Here is a 19,970-nt window from a genome sequence, read left to right on the forward strand (position 1 = left end):
CTGAGAAGTTCCTCTCTGAGCTTTAATAAACGTAGAACACTACAGCACAGGAGGCCCTTCAGCCCACAATGTCTGTGCTGAATATGATGCCAAGACCAACCCTGCTAGCATATAATCCATATCCCTCCATTCCATGCTTATCTAAAAATCTCTTAAATACCACTATCAGATCTGTCTCCATCACCACCCCTGGCAGCTCGTTCCAGTCACCCACCATGGTCTGTGTAAAAAACTTGTCTTGCACATCCCCTTTAAACTTTGCCCATGCGAACAAACAAATTAGGAACAGGAGTAGGCCATTAGGTCCCTTAAACCTGCTCCATCCTTCATACGATCGTGATGAAGCTGATTCATATCTTTCAATGATGATCATAGTTGGTCAAATTGTGGCATGGTACCACCTCTATTGTGTGGACATTGTTAGACTAATTACAGGTAATGATGAGTCAGTGCGTGGGAGGGAGATGATCGTCTGATTGAATGGTGCCAGAACAACCATACTCTCAACGTCAGTGAAACCAAGCAGCTGATTGTTGACTTTAGAAGAAAGCCAAGGAACCACATACCTGTCTTCATCGGCAAGTTGGTGCTGGAGAGAGTCAATAACCTCAAGTTCCTGGGCATGCATATCTCTGAAGATCTGTCCTGGACCCACACAGTGATGAAATCATAAAGAAAGCCCATTAACTCCTCTACTTCGTAAGAAGATTGAGAAGATTTGGTATGCAAAAGTGGATTCTTTGAATAAGGTGAAAATAGATGCAATGGATTAGCAAAAGGGGTGATAGGTTACCAAGGACAGACGGGAATATGGTGTCAAGGGTTGAATCAGTTTAGCTGTGATCTCATTGAAGGTGGAGCAGAATCGAGGGGCCATGTTGGCCTACTTCTGCTTGCATGGGAAACCAGGGCACAATTTCTATGGTCATGAACAAGAGTATACCACATTTAAATGGCTCTTTACGTCATTATTGTCACACAGTTCAAAGCCAGAAAAAATTACAAATTTACAAGAATTCTTCGGAATAAAACTATCTTTAACCATTTCCATTTGTTTTGAAATGTTGGATTCAGAATAATGCATCTTATCACATGCTGGTTGTGTAAAAGTTCAATCCTTGGGATGCTAACATGCTGATCTCTCCATTGCTCAAACACACTTTAGTGGCCTTAAGCAGTCTGCCAAAGGTGTGTTTGGTGTAATGTAATTAACCCGCAGAAAGAAGTACTCCACATCAGCTTCCCTAATGTGAAGCACTGCCCATTCTCCTCAGAGTCTGCGTTAGGGATGGAATAAGCTTATCTGCTCTGCCAATTACCCCTTTGTTGGTATCCTGATTCCCCTTGTCACATATGGACTGACCACGCTGCAAGCTCTGGAATTTCTACACTGTTTTGTGTACTTCATTTTGCTCCTTTGAGACGATTCTTTAAATTTACCCATTTGACCAACAGTTCAAACTGTTCCTAACTCCCTTTTCTTTTTAGATTGGGTTGAGAATTGCATTCCAGTGAAATCTTTGCTTGATTCATCACGTTGGTCGTGCTGCCTAAATGCAGTTGTTGAACAACAAGCGAGATGACGGGTGTTCTTGCTTAGTGTTTGTTGGTCAAATCATTGCTTTTTGCTTTGGAAAGTGCGTTACCTGCTCCTTCTTCCTACCTGACCAGCAGGTGTCTTCCTGCAGAGCAGAGACCTGCGAGCACTCACTGCCAGTGCTGTCATCAGCTGGAGCCTGAAAACTCTATCCCCCTTCCCAGCCCACACTCCCCGACCATCTCATTTCTGGGAAACACGAGGCAGCTGATCGACAAATGGAAAGGATTAATGAGGAGCTTCGTCATTTTTCTATACATATAAATAACAACCATCTTGGCGTCACTTTCACCAGATGCAAAACACTCCCATTGTCATCTCCAAGAAATCGCCTATTGGTCGCAGGCCTTCCAACCACGGGCATTCTTTCCGAATTTATAGACAAGTCTCCGGCCGTCCACCCGTTCCAAGATCTCGCGCTTGTAATAATATCTGGCAAATAAAAGTACAGTTCGGTTTAGTTTATTTTAGAGTTACAACACAGAAACAGGCCCTTAGGCCCACCGAGTCTCCACCATTCAGTGATCCCCATACACTAGCACTCTCCTACACACTAGGGACAATTTACAATTTCTACCAAAGCCAATTAACCTACAAACCTGCATGTCTATGGAGTGTGGGAGGAAACCAGAGCACCCGGAGAAATCTCACGTGGTCACGGGGAGAATGTACAAACCTCATACATTCAGCACCAGGAGTCGGGATCAAACCTGTGCCTCTGGTGCTGTATTGCTGTAGCATGTTGTAGGAAGGCTCAAATCAGGCAAATTCTTCCTCAAACAAAGTACTGCTCCATTGTGTAATTGTGAGCCATCTCCTCAATAACAATTGTTGTTATTCCACCACCCATTCTGTGCGCTGGGAGCAATTTACCTACAAACACACACATCCTTCGGATGATGAAGGAAATCAAAGCATCCAGGGGAAACCCTCGGGGGAAACAAGCAAACTCCACATGGACAGCACCTGTGGTAAGAATTGAACCCGGGTCACTGGAGCTGTGAGACGGCAGTTCTACTAGCTGCATCACTGTGTTGCTTCACATAACTTGTAACATTGAGATTGAACAAGTTTGGTAGTATGATGCAAATTAACTGGCTGGCTCCAATAACTTAATTCTGTACAACATAACGCTCTGAAATGTTGGAGGACATTATTTTCTACAAAGGGAGGTCAAAGGTTCTGTTTTGTGGAGAGTGACTCATCCTTGCCCTTTCTTTGTTTCTACCGCCAAGAAAATGTTTACTCCCTTAGTGAGTCACACCTCAGTAAAGTGCATAAAACTCTTTCAATTCCGTAAAGTGCAGGTTCATGTTATTTAACAAACCCACACATATTCAGCTTCAACATATCGAGCGGGATTTGTAATCTGAAAAAAGTTGACGTAAACAAGGAGAAAATCAGCAATTAAAATGTTGTGTAATATACCTATTGAACATGTTATGTGTAGGAAGGAACTGCAGATGCTGGTTTAAACCAAAGATAGACACAAAAAGCTGGAGTAACTCAGCGGATCAGGCAGCATCTCTGAAGAGGCATATATGACGTTTCGGGTCAAGACCCTTCTTCAGACCATGTTAAATATCTCTTCACAGGATGAATTCCAAGATGGAAACAAACTAAAGATTGGAACCTATCTGTTACATACACTCACCAAAGGTCAATCTAAATCAGGTTCATCAAAGACCTTTTTAATGAGTGCCCCTTGACTTTCTCCATCTAGATGGTGATGGAACCTGTTCCCAGGAACGTTCTTCTCCAAGGTCCCCTCCTGACTTGGACTATTGTTCCATGGTAGCTGGGAAAGAATCTGGAAGTCTAACTAATAAAGTAGGTCCCTTCACCATCTACATTGCAGTGGTTTGAGAATTGCTTCCTAGGCCGCCCTCATGATTGGGCGTGACATTACCACTCCAGTCTTGCAGCAGCTGAGCTGGCTGATGGTGCCAACATGGGGGCTGCATACTCTGCTACAGAAGGGGCGGGAGGTGGCTGACATAACGGGCAGATGAGTATGTATGAGATGGTGCACTCCTGCTGCCTTTGCAGGACCTGTGTGCACTCCCGATCATACTTCTCAATCCCATCCCAGATTGCTCCTTCTCCCTCTTTGAGCAGACCAGGGATCCCCGGGAAGTCAGTGGAGATGATGAATTGAAAAATACAGCATGGAAACAGCCCTTTGGCCCACCGAGTCCGTCAATCATGTCAAACCGTTCACATTAGTTCTATGCTATCCCACTTAAGCATCCACTCCCTGCACACCAGGAGTAATTTACAGAGGCCAATTAACCTACAAACCCACATATTTTGAGGATCTTGGAGGAAACCGAGCTCCTGGGGGAAACCGACGTGGTCACAGGGAGATCATACAAACTCTACACAAATAGCACCCAAGGTCACGATTGAACCCAGGTCTTTGGCGTTGTGGGGCACCAGCTCTACCAGCTGTGCCGCTGTGCCACCCTATGATGCATTTCTGCAAGGAAGCTTTGAATTCATCTTTGAATCTTTTAGACACAAAACGCTTCTTCAGTCCTTTAATCCCCTGGTAATCTCCTCCCATGACAGAGCTCGGAACATAATGCAGGTATTATCACAATGTTTAAGAAACATTTAAACAAGTACTTGGATAGGATAGGTTTAGAGGGATATGGACCAAAAGCAGGCAGGTGGGATGTGTAGAAGGGGCATGTTGGTCGGCAAGGGCAAGTTGGGCCAAAGGGCTTTTTTCTATGTTGTATGACTATAATGTTGGTTTAAATTCAACAATTGTAAGAAACACCCCCCCCCCCCCCCCCCCCACCATCCCACCTTTCTTTACTGTGCTCCTCTGCCCCATTGCGCACCCATTCTCTCACAATCCACCCCCCACCCCCTTACCCTGCTCCTTTCCCCCACCATACACACACCTCCTATCCCCAAGTCACTTGTTTCTCTTTTATTCTCCCCAGTTTCTCCTCCTTTCCACCTATATCTCTCCCTCTGGCTTTACATTTCACTGCTCTTCTCTCCTTATCTGACAGCCTTTTGTGTTCATTATATCTCTAGCCTTTGTCACTGACTCCATGCATCTGCCACTCATACCTCCCTCACCTGTATCCCCCATCACATACCAGGACTTGTCCTGCCCCATCTCTGTCTTCCAGCTGAATGCAGCAAGGGCTCAGTGATGGTGATGCCTGGGGAAGACACTCTGATATTGATTCATGCTTCTGAGTCCTGGACTACTTCCCGCAGGCTTCTCAAGGTACTGGAAATAATACTGCCAACGCAGTCCCAGCTAAATGAATCGATGCCAGTGTGCTCCCTCAGATCAACATCACCAGCAATGAGCCCCTACTTCAGTCTCTCTGAAGGAGGGTCTCAACCCAAAACGTCAGCCCATTCCTTCACTCCTGAGACGCTGCCTGTCCCGCTGAGTTACTCCAGCATTTTGCGTCTATTTTCACTCACTCAGTTTGCTTGGACAGACCATGTCCATTACACGCCCGACACTAACCCCCACAACAAACAGACAACAATTCTAAATATTGATATATGCCATTATGTCCAATGTCAATAGAATGTACACAGTGGATGAGAATTCTTGAATTATTTTGGATCATGTTAGGCAGATCCATTAACAGACTATTCTAATCCTATAAATGCTTGGAAATCAATCTTCTTATACATTTCCTCTAAATTTGGCTCCATAAACAATTGACAAACAATGAAGGGATTACTAGAATTTGGAGTTTCATTACATGGGAACAGTGAATTTTAAAAGATCTCGTTTTGGTTCTGTAAGGTTTAACATTTGTCGAACCAATGCAAGGTAATGTAATGCAGTGGTAATCTCATATGGGTACATGAAAGCTGAACTGGGACAGCTCTCTGAATAAGATCTTCCCACTCATGCATCTCAGCTCCATCAAGAGGAAGTGGCCCTGGTTTGATTCTCTCTGCAGCCTGGACAGTTTAATTTAATTTAGTTTAGTCTAGTTTAGAGATGCAGCGCGGGAACAGGCCCTTCGGCCCACCACGTCCACACTGACTAGCGATCCGCTCACATTAACACTACTCTACATACACTAGGGACAGTTTTTTTTACATTTATACCAAGCCAATTAACTTACAAACCTGTACGTCTTTGCAGTGTGGGAGTAAACCGAAGATCTCGGAGAAAACCCAGGCAGGTCACGAGGAGAATGTACAAACTTCGTACAGGCAAGCACCTGTAGCCAGGATTGAACCTGGGTCTCTGGCACTGTAAGGCAGTAGCTCTACCGCTACACTGCCGTGCCGCCCTACAGGTTCTTACTTAATGAGTGAGAGGAACAGCAGGAATCCTGGACAAAGACCTTTTCACTGATATTGCTAGGTATAGTGAATGGTTTCTAGACTGGTGGATGAGGTGGTAAACTGGGCTGAGGGATGGCTTGGGGATTGGGCTCTCACTGAGATCGATGGAGACCAGCAGTGCAGGTATCAGTTCAGGAGCTCCCACCTCATGGCACGGCTCAGCTTCTCGTACGTCATGCTGCTGTTGTTTTTCTTCTTGCCCCAGAGCTGCGCCACAGCCTCAGACTTGAGGAAGCGAAAAACCCCTTCCGATCGGTCTTCCCACTTGATCAGTCCGGGATTCTTCTCCGAGTCCAGGAGGATGTCTCGGATAAACTCCCACAAGTGTGTTCCCCGGGGACCTGATCGAGCAGAAGGAAAAGAGGATTTCAGCGGAACTTTGCACATCAGCTCTCCCCACAACACTGAGCAACTATCAGAGAACTCTTTAAACACAGTTATTATTAGCATGTAGCAAATGCAGCTGAAAACTCAGCAACCACAATGATACAGCTGACCAGAACCTAGCATGGACATTCTTCAGAACTGAAAACTTCCATTCAGTTTTGAGGGCCAGCTTGTTTAGGTGAGAATTGCCGTACGTGAGTTGGTTGGTTTTTCCTATCAGTGGGACGTGCATAGAAAAGGCTGAGTGTGGGGTGAGAGGGAAGAAGTGTGATCAGGACGTGTAGGAAAGAACTGCAGATGCTGGTTGAAATCGAAGGTAGACACAAAATGCTGGAGTAACTCAGCGGGCCAGGCAGCATCTCTGGAGAGACGGAATGGGTGACGTTTCAGGTCAGACTCTGAAGAAGGGTCTTGATCCGAAACGTCCCCATTCCTTCTCTCCAGAGATCCTGCCTGACCCACTGAGTTACTCCAGCATTTTGTGTCTCTTTTAGTATCATCAGGATTCCACTCTGACAGCAGGATTGAACCCAAGTCCATGATGTGCTGAGGCAGTGGCACTATTTGCTGTGCCGCCTAGTGGCTTAGAACACTGAACAGCTGGTATAGTAAAGCTGAGTTTTAGTGCTTCTGCCACACTGCGCTAGGGACCCAGGTTCAATACAGACCTCAGGTGCTGTCTGTGTGGAGATAACATTTACTCCCTGTCACTACATGGGTTTCTTCCAGGTGCTCTGGTTTCCTTCATTCATGTGTGGGCTACTGGGTTAATTAGCCACTGGAAATTGCCAGTGGTGGCAGGGAGGGGGAAGTTAAAGGATGCGGTATTACTGGTCACTGTGGGCTGAAGGGCCTGTTTCTGAACAGTCCGCTTAATGCCTAAATTCATTTCTTCCAACCAGCAGAACTAGTTTCTCTTTATTCAACAAAAGCTTTCACCTAACATTGTGAAATGTCGATCAAATTGCCATTAAAAATAACAACGTCAATATGATACTTGCATTCCAGTATATATCTGATGAATCTATGGTGCATGTCAAGCACTGAATAAAGCCCTCCCGCTGTGGTTAACCAGTAGCTTTGTACGACGGAGACATGCCTTCAGTGCCTATTCATTCTTATCCTCTGTAAACCTCCTGAACCATAACCAGGTGAATATTTCTCTCCAACTCCAGAGCACCAACCTCCTAAAGTCAGTTGCTATGTGTGAGGAATGTCAGAGCGATATTATAAATGGATGAATTAAGAGCAGGTATGGAGTAATTCACAAGCACTTCAGTGGGCTTTTGTAAATGAAGTATAGCAATAGTTAGCTTGGATTTTAAAAGCTAATGGATTATAGGGGATAGAAAGAGTGGAAGGAGTGACGTCAAGTCACGTCGAGTTGAGTTTCTTGTCATATGGATGAGTACGGTTGTGTAATGAAAATCTTGTTGGCGTCAGCATCACAGGTACACAGACTCGGTTAAAACACAAAAATATAAATCATACCTAAAATTACACATAAAATCCTGCAAGACGGTAAAATGGAGTTTGAAAAAAGACTGCAAAAAATACGACATTAGCACTAAACGCAAATAGAAAACAAGTCTCTGGTGGTGCAAGAGGTGGTCCTTATCAGTCTGTTGCCGAGGTGCGATTATGTAAGGCACCAGTAATGGGATCCAGGAAAGAATGAACAGTGGGAAAATATAGTGTTTTGAATTCAAATCTGTGAGGAGTGGTAGAATAAGAACCATAAAGTGAAAATGTATGTTAATACATAATAATCAATTTTCTTTAACCCATTTTTCTGGGATAGTGGAGTCTACTCAATGAACCATTGAGATATACTCATTTGGCAAGGTTGCTTATCAACAATGTAACTTTAACTGCTCGGTCAATGAGAGGGGCTGGCCCCTGTAAATGTTTAAAGACTTCTCGGGATGTTAACACATTGTGGGATATTGTGTTCAAGAAGGGTGCCATGTTCCCCATAATACAATGCTGACTACACCTTGAAAGAATGTATTTAGTTTAAAAATCATTTGAAGAAACCTTAGGCCGAAAAGTATGATGCAAATTCAATTTAACACACTGTTCCCACCTCTGAGTCAGCATCGTGGAATTAGCAATATTAGCACCACTAAATTTATATCTGTGGCACCAGTATCAAAACTATCTAAGTCACATGAAGGTGCTCCATATATCAACAAGTTATAACCGAGTCCCAGTACAATATTCTTCTTCTCCCCTGATTTTCAAATTCATATTTAGCATTTTTGAGCTGGGCATGACCTTGTTTAACTGGTTTTACTTATTGCTTTCTCACTGCTTGTTAAATGGTGATGATGGAAAGATTGCATAACCTGCCCTATTTAAGTCATCAATACTAAAGATTAAATCAGATAGAGGGGAATTATTAACATTACCCAAGGATATCAATAAAAGATTTGCTCAATTTTACCAGAATCTATACACATCTAAAACGTTAATAGACAATAATAAAATTTCAGAATTTCTAGATAATTGTAACCTACCACAATTAGAACTGAGGGAACAAGAGGAACTGGGAGCACAAATTACTTCTAAGGAGATAGAAGACACAATAAAAACACTAAAGAATGGAAAAACACCAGGACCAGACGGATTCAGTAATGAATTTTATAAAGCTTTTTACGACATAGTTACTCCACGATTACAGAAAATGTATACATATGCTTTTAAAGAGCAAAGCTTACCTGTAACACTAGCAGAATCAACGATCATATTAATACTTAAAAAAGATAAAAATATAGAAGAACCAGGATCATATAGAGCTATTGCTTTGTTAAATACGGATCAAAAAATAATAGCGAAAACACTAGCCAGTAGACTAAGCAGGTATGTTAGTAGACTAATAAATGAGGATCAAACAGGATTTATACCTAAGAGACACTCATTCAATAATTTGAGACGTTTGCTTAACATAATGCACTCACATAAATCTCATGACCAAGAGTTATCTATCATCTCACTGGATGCAGAAAAAGCGTTTGATCAAGTAGCATGGGCTTATATGATTAAAGTATTGCAAAAATTCCAATTGGGAGAGAACTTCATTGCATGGATAAAACTATTATATAACAAACCTACGGCTAGAATACTAACTAATAATATATTATCCTCGAAATTTGAATTATCAAGGGGGAATAGACAAGGATGTTCATTATCACCGCTGTTATTTGCTTTGGTAATTGAACCCCTCGCTGAAAAAATAAGAACACACCCGGATATTTATGGTTATAACAAAATATCCCTATATGCCGATGATGTACTACTGTACATCACAAAACCACAAATTAGTATACCAAATATATTAAATTTAATTGAGGACTTTGGATCCTTCTCAGGATATAGAATAAATTGGAACAAAAGCGAAATTATGTCGATAAAACCAAAAGACTCAACACACCTCCGGAAATTCCCCTTTAAAATAGCTACAGAAAAATCCAAATATTTGGGAATTGAAATTACTAGAAATTACCAGGATATGTTTAAAGCCAATTATAATCCCTTACTTAAGAAATTAAATAATTTGATTAAATTCTGAAAAACACTTCCGATGTCCTTAATAGGCAGAATAAATGCTATAAAAATGATTTTCTTACCACAAATCCTATATCTATTTCAATCAATACCTATATATCTCCCAAAAAAGTTTTTCAAAAAATTGGACTCAGACATTACAAATTTTATATGGGATTATAAATCCCATAGAATACAAATAGCACACCTTAATAAACGAAAAGAGTTGGGGGGTCTAGTGCTCCCTAATTTTATGTATTATAATTGGGCAGTAAATATTAAAAATATGATTCACCTGCTGGACAATTCTGCCCAGCAGGCGGACTGGATTGTAATGGAAAAAGGGGACTGCTCCCCGAGTAATATAGGAGCGACTATCCTCTCACCAATAAATTTGAATAATAAAAATTATAATAAAAACCCAATTATACATAGCACAATTAGAACATGGAAACAAATAAAACAGAATCTAAAATTAAGAAACCTATCTCTTTTAATACCAATAGTCAATAATCCATCGTTTAAACCATCAATCATAGACAAATCATTTATACAATGGGAAAGAATGGGAATCAAAATGCTCGAAGATCTGTATGAATTGGGAAAATTACTATCATTTCAACAACTACAACTGAAATATAATTTGAAAAATAATCAATATTTTAAATATCTTCAAATTCGTGATTATCTGAAAAAATACACAAAAGACTATCATAATATGCCTTCTGACTTACTGGATGAAGCAATGAAGACAAAGGCAGAATCAGCTAATCTAATATCGTACCTATATAATATCATTTTAAACATAGAAATACCCACAACAGATGGAATTAGAAGAGACTGGGAACAAGAATTAGCTATAAAAATTTCAAAAGAGAGCTGGGATAATCATTTACTACAGGTGCATAAATGTTCGATCAACGTACGACACAAGCTTATCCAATTCAAAACATTACATAGACTATATTATTCAAAAACTAAATTAAATAAAATCTTCCCTAATGTTTCACCAATCTGTGATAAATGTCTGTGTCAAGAAGCTACCATAGCGCATTCTTATGTTTTTTGTACAAAAACCCAAAAATTCTGGTATGAAATATTTGATATTTTTTCAAAATTAATCAAAATAAAACTGGTACCAAAACCAGAATGGATCATTTTTGGAATATCGGAAGGTAACCCTGAATTAAACGTGTATCAGAAGAATTTATTCAATTACGGGCTAATAATGGGAAAAAAGCTCATACTTAAATTCTGGAAAAATGCGCCCACACCAACAATAAAAATGTGGATATCAAATATGTTTGAAACATTACAACTGGAAGAGATGAGATTCCTCTTAGCAGGTAAAGCAGACCAATTCCAAAAGACGTGGTCTACGTTTCTGGACCTATTACAAGCATGAGGTGCAATAGTAATTTAAAAAATAAATAAATAAATAAATGGTATCAGGACCTGGCAATGGGAGGTAAAACAACAAAAACAGACTTGGTTGGTAGTCCCCTTTCTGCGGAGTTTAATGTTATAATAGAGCGAATGTTCCTACTTTCTTTTTCTTTCTTTTCTAGGGTCTACTTTCTTACTTTACTTCCTTCTCTAACTTCTTTTCTAAGGGGCTTTCTTTTCCCAACACTCTCTTGCACTTCACGACTCTTGCGCACTTTCTTTACTTTCCTTACTTCTATCTTTTTCTTAAAGCTCAAAAAAATGAAGCGGTACAAAAAATGTATTAAGATATATGTGTTGTGTATTATTGTAATTTACCGTACTTCTAATAAAAATAATTTTAAAAAAAATTGGTGGCAGGGAGGGGGAAGTTAAAGGATGCGGTATTACTGGTCACTGTGGGCTGAAGGGCCTGTTTCTGAACAGTACGCATAATGCCTAAATTCATTTCTTCCAACCAGCAGAACTAGTTTCTCTTTATTCAACAAAAGCTTTCACCTAACATTGTGAAATGTCGATCAAATTGCCATTAAAAATAACAATGTCAATATGATACTTGCATTCCAGTATATATCTGATGAATCTATGGTGCATGTCAAGCACTGAATAAAGCCCTCCCGCTGTGGTTAACCAGTAGCTTTGTACGACGGAGACATGCCTTCAGTGCCTATTCATTCTTATCCTCTGTAAACCTCCTGCACCATAACCAGGTGAATATTTATCTCCAACTCCAGACACCAACCTCCTAAAATCAGTTGCTATGTGGGGAATGTCAGAGCGATATTATAAATGGATGAATTAAGAGCAGGTATGGAGTAATTCACAAGCACTTCAGTGGGCTTTTGTAAATGAAGTATAGCAATAGTTAGCTTGGATTTTAAAAGCTAATGGATTATAGGGGATAGAAAGAGTGGAAGGAGTGACGTCAAGTCACGTCGAGTTGAGTTTCTTGTCATATGAATGAGTACGGTTGTGTAATGAAAATCTTGTTGGCGTCAGCATCACAGGCACACAGACTCGGTTAACACACAAAAATATAAATCATACCTAAAATTACACATAAAATCCTGCAAGACGGTAAAATGGAGTTTGTAAAAAGACTGCAAAAAATACGACATTAGCACTAAACGCAAATAGGAAACAAGTCTCTGGTGGTGCAAGAGGTGGTCCTTATCAGTCTGTTGCCGAGGTGCGATTATGTAAGGCACCAGTAATGGGATCCAGGAAAGAATGAACAGTGGGAAAATATAGTGTTTTGAATTCAAATCTGTGAGGAGTGGTAGAATAAGAACCATAAAGTGAAAATGTATGTTAATACATAATAATCAATTTTCTTTAACCCATTTTTCTGGGATAGTGGAGTCTACTCAATGAACCATTGAGATATACTCATTTGGCAAGGTTGCTTATCAACAATGTAACTTTAACTGCTCGGTCAATGAGAGGGGCTGGCCCCTGTAAATGTTTAAAGACTTCTCGGGATGTTAACACATTGTGGGATATTGTGTTCAAGAAGGGTGCCATGTTCCCCATAATACAATGCTGACTACACCTTGAAAGAATGTATTTAGTTTAAAAATCATTTGAAGAAACCTTAGGCCGAAAAGTATGATGCAAATTCAATTTAACACACTGTTCCCACCTCTGAGTCAGCATCGTGGAATTAGCAATATTAGCACCACTAAATTTATATCTGTGGCACCAGTATCAAAACTATCTAAGTCACATGAAGGTGCTCCATATATCAACAAGTTATAACCGAGTCCCAGTACAATATTCTTCTTCTCTCCTGATTTTCAAATTCATATTTAGCATTTTTGAGCTGGGCATGACCTTGTTTAACTGGTTTTACTTATTGCTTTCTCACTTCTTGTTAAATGGTGATGATGGAAAGATCGCATAACCTGCCCTATTTAAGTCATCAAACAGGAAATATTTTTAGGCCAATTCTATTAGTAAATGTAATGGCATGAATATAAATGCACATATCCTGTCAACATCCTACCAAAGCAATTCATCATATGAGGAGCAAGGCATTGGAAGCTACCTGAACAATTTAAACGAGAACATGATTTAAGGAGTAAAGTGGGACAAAGTAGATGTTTACCAACCTTAGCTAAAATTGATAGGCACAATATAAGGAGAACCCTTACTATAGATGTATAGGAAGGAACTGAAGATGCTGGTTTACACCGAAGATAGACAAAAATGCTGCAGTAACTCAGTGGGACAGGCAGCATCTTTGGAGAGAAGGAATGGGTGATGTTTTAGGTTAAGACCCTTCCTCAGACAGAGAGTCAGGGAAGATGGAGTCTGGAGATATGGAGGGGTAAGGTACGAAAACAACTGTTCAAAGCAGACAATGATTTCCTTATGTGTAGTGCAGAAATAAGGTCAGTGACTTGTCAGTAGAAGTGCAGTGTATAAAGTATCTGCCTGGGTTACTCATCCTGTCAGGTTATGTGGTCTCTCCTGGAACTATATATATAGCCCTATCAATTTGCTAAATTCAATAGATTCAAAACAGAAATTGCAGCTCAAAACTGGTTTAGCACAAAGCAGTATGGACCATCGGTAGCAGCAGAGAGATATATCTTCACAGGCTATTGTCTCATGGCTCAGCATGGGCCTCATGAGCTGCTATTCACAATGAGGAGTATAGAAGAGTATGTAAGGAACTGGAACGGATAGTGAAGCTACAGTCAAAGAACACATGCATGTAATGCAGCAACATTGAGGCCTATTGAGTGAAGCAAACACACAACCAAGGGATCAATTCTAACATATCCAGAGCTGGATAGTTGGGAGGGGGCAACACCATGAATATTCCTGTTCCTAGTGCTAAGAGCACCTGATGTATGTGCCAAAAAGGCAGATCTCTATATCTGCAAACAATTTTGTCTGGAAATCATAGAAAATAATGTAAATTGGCCAAAGTGACTAATGATGGTCGAGACCTCTGGAGAAGCTCAAGATGAACCAGTGGCAGAAATCCCGGGGGGGCAGGGGGGACATGTCCCCCCTCTGTTTTGAGAAGTGGGGGACGATCCACCCCCCCCCCCCCCCCACAATTTTTTGTAATCCGGATTTTAAAACTGACTGTGAAACCTCCGCTTTCTGTGAGACTGGGGGTGGGACTGCTGATCGAGGGCGCCGGTTGGACAAGAGAGACGTCGGTCAGCAGGCAATGGGGGCGGGACATGATGATTGAGTACGATGATTGGAGGAGGGAGGTGTTGGTCAGAGGCGAAAGTAGGGGGGTGGGAATGAGGATAGAGCGCGGTGATAGGAGGAGGGAGACGTGCCCAGGTCACAGGGTCACAGCAGCAGCCCTGGACACAGAGCTGTGCCTCATCCGCAGCCAGGATCGATCCCAGCTCTCCGGCGCTGCAATCGCTGCCGAACCTCAGATGAACCTTCCCTGTCCTCACCCAAGTGCCCCCCACGCCCGGGGGTGGCCAGAGACGTCGGTGCCCCCAGGCCCACAGCCAGCGCAGAGAAGCAGCTCTAAACCCAGCTCAACTCTGCCTGTCCCGCCAGGTTAACCTACAGCCCTGCCTGGACTTAAGGTAATTATGGCCCAGGCTTACAGCCAGTGCGGAGAAGCAGCGCTAGCTCCACGGCTCCGGACGGGTATTCCGTAAGTCCAGGCAGGGATGTAGGTTAACCCAGCGAACCAGGCAGAGTTGAGCTGCATTTAGCGCTGGATTGAGCTGTAATTACCATTCACAGGGCCCACAGAAGCCTCTGAAGCCTCGCGTGTGTGTGTGTGAGTGTGCGCATGCGCGCGCGGCCGCCAAGAAATTGTGTGCCTCCTGTCCCCCGGTACCCTCCATATTTTGATTGCGATTTCCGTCACTGAGACGAACTGAGAACTGAGGTGCAAATAGTGGAGCATCTCTAGCAAGAACGCAGGACATAACCAGGCATCCTATTGAAGGAGGTCCGGGTGATTAGTTGATGAGGATAATTCTGGATATGACTGTGACAGGGTGTTGCTTGATAACAACTTTCTAAAAAGTAAAAAGCTTTTCTTAATTTTAGATAAGTCCCTAGATGTTGCCAGGCCTCGAGGGAGTGATACATATGGAGAGATTAAGGAAGCTAAGACTTTACTCCTTGGAATGAATCCTTTGAATTAATAACTTTAGGGCATAGATTTAAGATGAGATGGGAAAGATTTAATATGAACCCCAGGACCAATGTTTTCACACAGAGGGTGGTGGTATATGGAGGGTGTATTTGAGGCAGGTACTATAACAGCATTTAAAAGACATATGGGCAGGTATGGATAGGAATAGGAAAGATTCAGAGGGATATGGGCCTGGCAAGGCCACTAGGATTAGTTTAGATAGGGCATCTTGGTCGGCATGGAGGAGTTGAGCGGAAGACTATGACTATGTTAATGACTTTTCTGGGGCAACAGGAACAAATATGCTTTTCTATGCCTAGTGTAGAACCAGGGGAAGTTACAGCATTGAGTGGGAAGGAGTAGAGCCACAGTGAAAATTCAGGATAACAATTAGGCAACTGCAGTGCTGCTGGACTGGGAACCATTAAGACTCGTGTGATGAGTGAGTGAGTGAGGTGTAAGATATGGAAGGCAGAGGTTTGATTCATTCAAATCTTTGATAAGGTGCCATATGTAAAGCTGCTAAACAAGATGGAAGCCCAAGGTGGGCTACGAGCATGGATAGATAACTGGCAGAAGGGAAAGTGGGAATGAAGGGGGCCTTTTATGATTGGTTGCCGCAGGGGTAGGTGTTCCACACAGGTCAGTGTCGGGTCCGTTAATTTTCACGATATATTTTAATGAACTGGATAATGTGGCCAAATTTGTGGATGATACAAAAATAGGTGGAGGGGCAGGTCATAGCCTCAGAATTAAAGAGGTTCTTTTAGGAAAGACATGAGGTGTGGTCAGAGGGTGGTGAAACTGTGGAATTCTTTGCCACAGAAGGCTGTGGAGGCAAAGTCAGTGGATATATTTAAGGCAGAGATAGATTCTTGATTAGTATGGGTGTCAGGGTTTATGGGGAGAAGGCAGGAGAATGGGGTTAGGAGGGAGAGATAGATCAGCGTGATTGAATGGCGGAGTAGACTCAATGGGCCGAATGGCCTAATTCTACTCCTATCACTTTGATCTTAGTGTTGACGAAGCATAGAGTCTACAGAAGGACCTGAACAGGTTGGGAGAGTGGCCAAATGGAATACTGTAGCAAAGTGTACGGTCATGCATAGACTATTTTCTAAAAGGGTAAAAGGTGTGCGGGTTCAGAAGTTGGATGTGCAAAGGGACTTGGAAGTCCTGGTGCATGATTCTCAATAGATTAATTTGCAGGTTAAGTTGACAGGAAGGCAAATTCGAGAGGAGGATATAAAGGCAAGGATATAATGCTGAGGCTTTATATGGCACACTTGGACTATTGTGAGCTGTTTTGGGCCCTATATCTGAGGAAGGAAGTGCTGGTGTTGGAAAGGGTCCAGAGGAGATTTATGAGAATGATCCCATGAATGATTGGGTTAACATATGAGGAGCATTTGATAGCTCTGGGCTTGTACTCACTGGAGTTTAGAAGGATGAGGGGAGATCGCATTGAAACCTACCAGATAATTAAAGGCATAGATAGAGTGGGCATGGAAAGGATGTTTCCAGCAATGGGAGGGTCTAGAACCAAAGAACACAGCCTCAAAATAAAATAAAGTACCTTCAGAATGGAGATGAGGGGGAATTAATTTAGCCAGAGGGTGATGAATCTGTGGTATTCATTGCCACAGAAGCCTGTGGAGGCCAAGATATTGGGTATTTTTGAAAGCAGAGATTGATAGGTTCTTAATTAGTAAGGGTATGAAAGGTTACATGGAGAAGGCAGGAGAATGAGGTTGAGAGGGAAAGGTAGATTAACCATGATTGAATGGCGGAGTATACTCGATAAGCCAAATGGCCTCATTCTGCTCCTATATCCTATGCTTATGGTCAATGTCAATGGATGCCCATCTTGCATCGAAAGAGCTTTGTTATGGCGAGAATTGGGAGATTTGTCATTGCTCAAGCTTTTAAAATCGTTGCTCTGACAAAGTTGGGTAATATGCAAAGTTGTTACAAATGAAACATGAACTCCTTCACAACTAAAATATGTCAGTGGCTCTAAGGCATTTTTTGCTTTTTGAAACATGATTTAATAAGCACAGAAAGTCCAGCCCAAGACACCAATGCCAACTCTTTGAAAGAGTTACCAATGCTGCTCTTTCACAGTCGACTATAAAGGGCCTGCCCCACTTGGGCGTTATTTGCGCGTCATTTACGCGACATCATTTACGCGTCACGACGCACGGTAGCATGTGGCACCCCAGGATTTTGGGATTCTCAAAATCCTCACGCACCACCTGCGTGACGCGCAAATGACGCCCAACTGGGACAGGCCCTTAAAAGATGGTCAATGTTTAACTCTCTTTCAGGGGTTTGTGTTAAATCTGTTTTAGCCACCCTTTAGGCCCTGTGCATTCCAGTTCAGTTTAGTTTATTGTCACATGTACCGAGGTACAGTGAAAAGCTTTTGTTGCCTGCTAACCAGTCAGCAGAAAGATAATTCATGATTACAATCGATCCATTTACAGTGTATTGATCCATAATAAGGGAATAATGTTTGGTGCAAGGTAAATCCACCAAAGTCCGAGCAAGGATAGTCCAAGGGTCATCAAAGAGGTAGACAGTAGTTCAGCACTGCTCTATGGTTATGGTTGGATGATTCAGTTGCCTGATAACAACTGGGAAGAAACTGTCCCCGAATCTAGTGGTGTGCATTTTCACATTTCTATACTTTTTGCCTGATGGGAGAGGGGAGAAGAGGGAGTGGCCAGGGTGCGACTCGTCATTGATTATGCTGCTGGTAACAAGCCATGAAGTTACTGAATTCACTTGACCCTATTCATTAAATCTGTGTCATCTGGCTCCGCAACACTTCTGCCAGTAAAAAGAGTTACAAGGAAATAAGTAAATTTGAGTGGGAAAAAAAAATAATGAGCAACCCAATGACTGCATTTACAATGGAAACATTTGGCTCAAGATGTCTTGAATATTATATTTATGGGAAATGTTCCAAACAGGAAACAGTCGCTGAATTAAATCAGAAACCTCAAAAATACAGTGTTCCTGTTTTTGCCTGAAGGCTAATCTGAAATTCCGAGTCATTATGCAACTGCACAGAACAACGCTGCAACTGATCATCACAATCTCCATCTCTCCGCAATTGATTGTCCAAGATACCACTGGTTTGATGCAGTTTAAATTGGATTATAGGTTTTTAGGATCGTGCTAATAGATTTTAACAATATGCAGATGGCGTTCAATGAAGTAGAATGCGAAGAAGTTCCTGTAGAATATAAACACCAGCCTGTATGAAATGATCTATTCCTCTGCTGTAAAACCTGTGTCATGCTGTGATGTGAAATTAGATGCTTCCTGGGAAAGCCACATATTATCTTTTACGCAACACTTCAATTCTGACTAAAACTTACAGGGACAGTAAAGGGCCTGTCCCACGAGCATGCGACTCCATGCAGCAAGCGCGACCTAACGTGGTCGCTTGAGCCGTACGGCCTCGCGGGGCCGGTCCCACTTCGATCGCCGGAGCCGTATGGAGTTGTGCGGAGCTGGTCCCGCCATCGCGCGGGGCTCCGAAAAACTTACCGTATCCAAAAATTCTGTGCGGCAACAGCCTGCCAGCCCGCAGCCGCCTCGACGTCGTACGCACCGCCTCGACGGGCATACGCGGCGTCTCGATGCCGTACGCATGTCTTGACGCCGTACATCACGCGCAAACTTCCCGCGGACTTCGCTCGAACTTCACGTCACTCACTCGACCTCCGCGCGGCCCCCGCTTCTGGTTTGGTCGCGCTCGCCGCATGCAGTCGCATGCTGGTGGGACCGGCCCTGTACGGGGATCACTCAACCTCCGCTCGGCCCCCGCTTCTGGTTTGGTCACGCTTGCCTCATGCAGGTCGCATGCTCGTGGGACAGGCCCTTCACTCTTTCTTTCTTAGATTCCTAATACATCATAATAGGCCGATAAAACCAGTGAAATTATACTGCTGAAGTTGTCAAAAGGCCTTAAATGTTTGAAAATAGATAAAGCAAGAAATCTGGAATATCACCCAATTTCCCAGGAATGTTTGGAAAAATCCATATATTGCATTTGAACGTGATAAAAACAGCTTTTTTTGTGACATATTACTGGGTGATCTACTCATTAGAAGTGGTTATGGGAGAGGGCAGGAGAATGGGGTTGAGAGGGAATGATAGATCAGCCATGATTGAATGGTGGAGTAGAATTGATGGGCATAATGGCCTAATTCTGCTCCTAGAACATACAAACTTGTGAACCATTGTATTGGGTAGAGCAGACTGCTGGATCACAGTATAGAATCACACACTTAGATTTGGACAGCATGGAAATGGGCCCTTTGCCCACCACACCATTACCAACTTTGTTGCCCAGCTACACTAACCCCATTTGCTCATGTAAGGAATATATTCTTCTATGTTTTGCCTATTCAAGTCTCTGTCTAAATATTTTCTAAATGCAGAGATTGTATCTGTTTCCATTATCTCCCTTTGCAGATAGTATTAACTTTATGTAAACAAACCTTC

The 19,970-nt window shown here is 42.3% G+C and overlaps 1 protein-coding gene across 4 annotated transcripts in view; it reads right to left on the reverse strand.

Moving 5' to 3' along the window:
* Positions 1-206: 206 nt before the first annotated feature.
* The window catches only part of ehf (ETS homologous factor), a 55,236-nt gene continuing 35,472 nt past the window's right edge, over positions 207-19,970 (reverse strand). For all 4 annotated transcript variants that reach the window (XM_033039262.1, XM_033039263.1, XM_033039260.1 and 1 more), the window contains 2 exons: positions 6,087-6,282; positions 207-2,029 (listed from right to left, as the gene is read on the reverse strand). In XM_033039262.1, the coding sequence (XP_032895153.1) occupies positions 1,930-2,029; positions 6,087-6,282 (296 nt within the window). In that variant the 3' untranslated portion in view covers positions 207-1,929. The remainder of the gene's footprint in view (positions 2,030-6,086; positions 6,283-19,970) is intronic.

This window comes from Amblyraja radiata, chromosome 20 (genome assembly GCF_010909765.2).
Source record: "Amblyraja radiata isolate CabotCenter1 chromosome 20, sAmbRad1.1.pri, whole genome shotgun sequence".
NCBI classification, from domain to species: Eukaryota; Metazoa; Chordata; class Chondrichthyes; order Rajiformes; family Rajidae; genus Amblyraja; species Amblyraja radiata.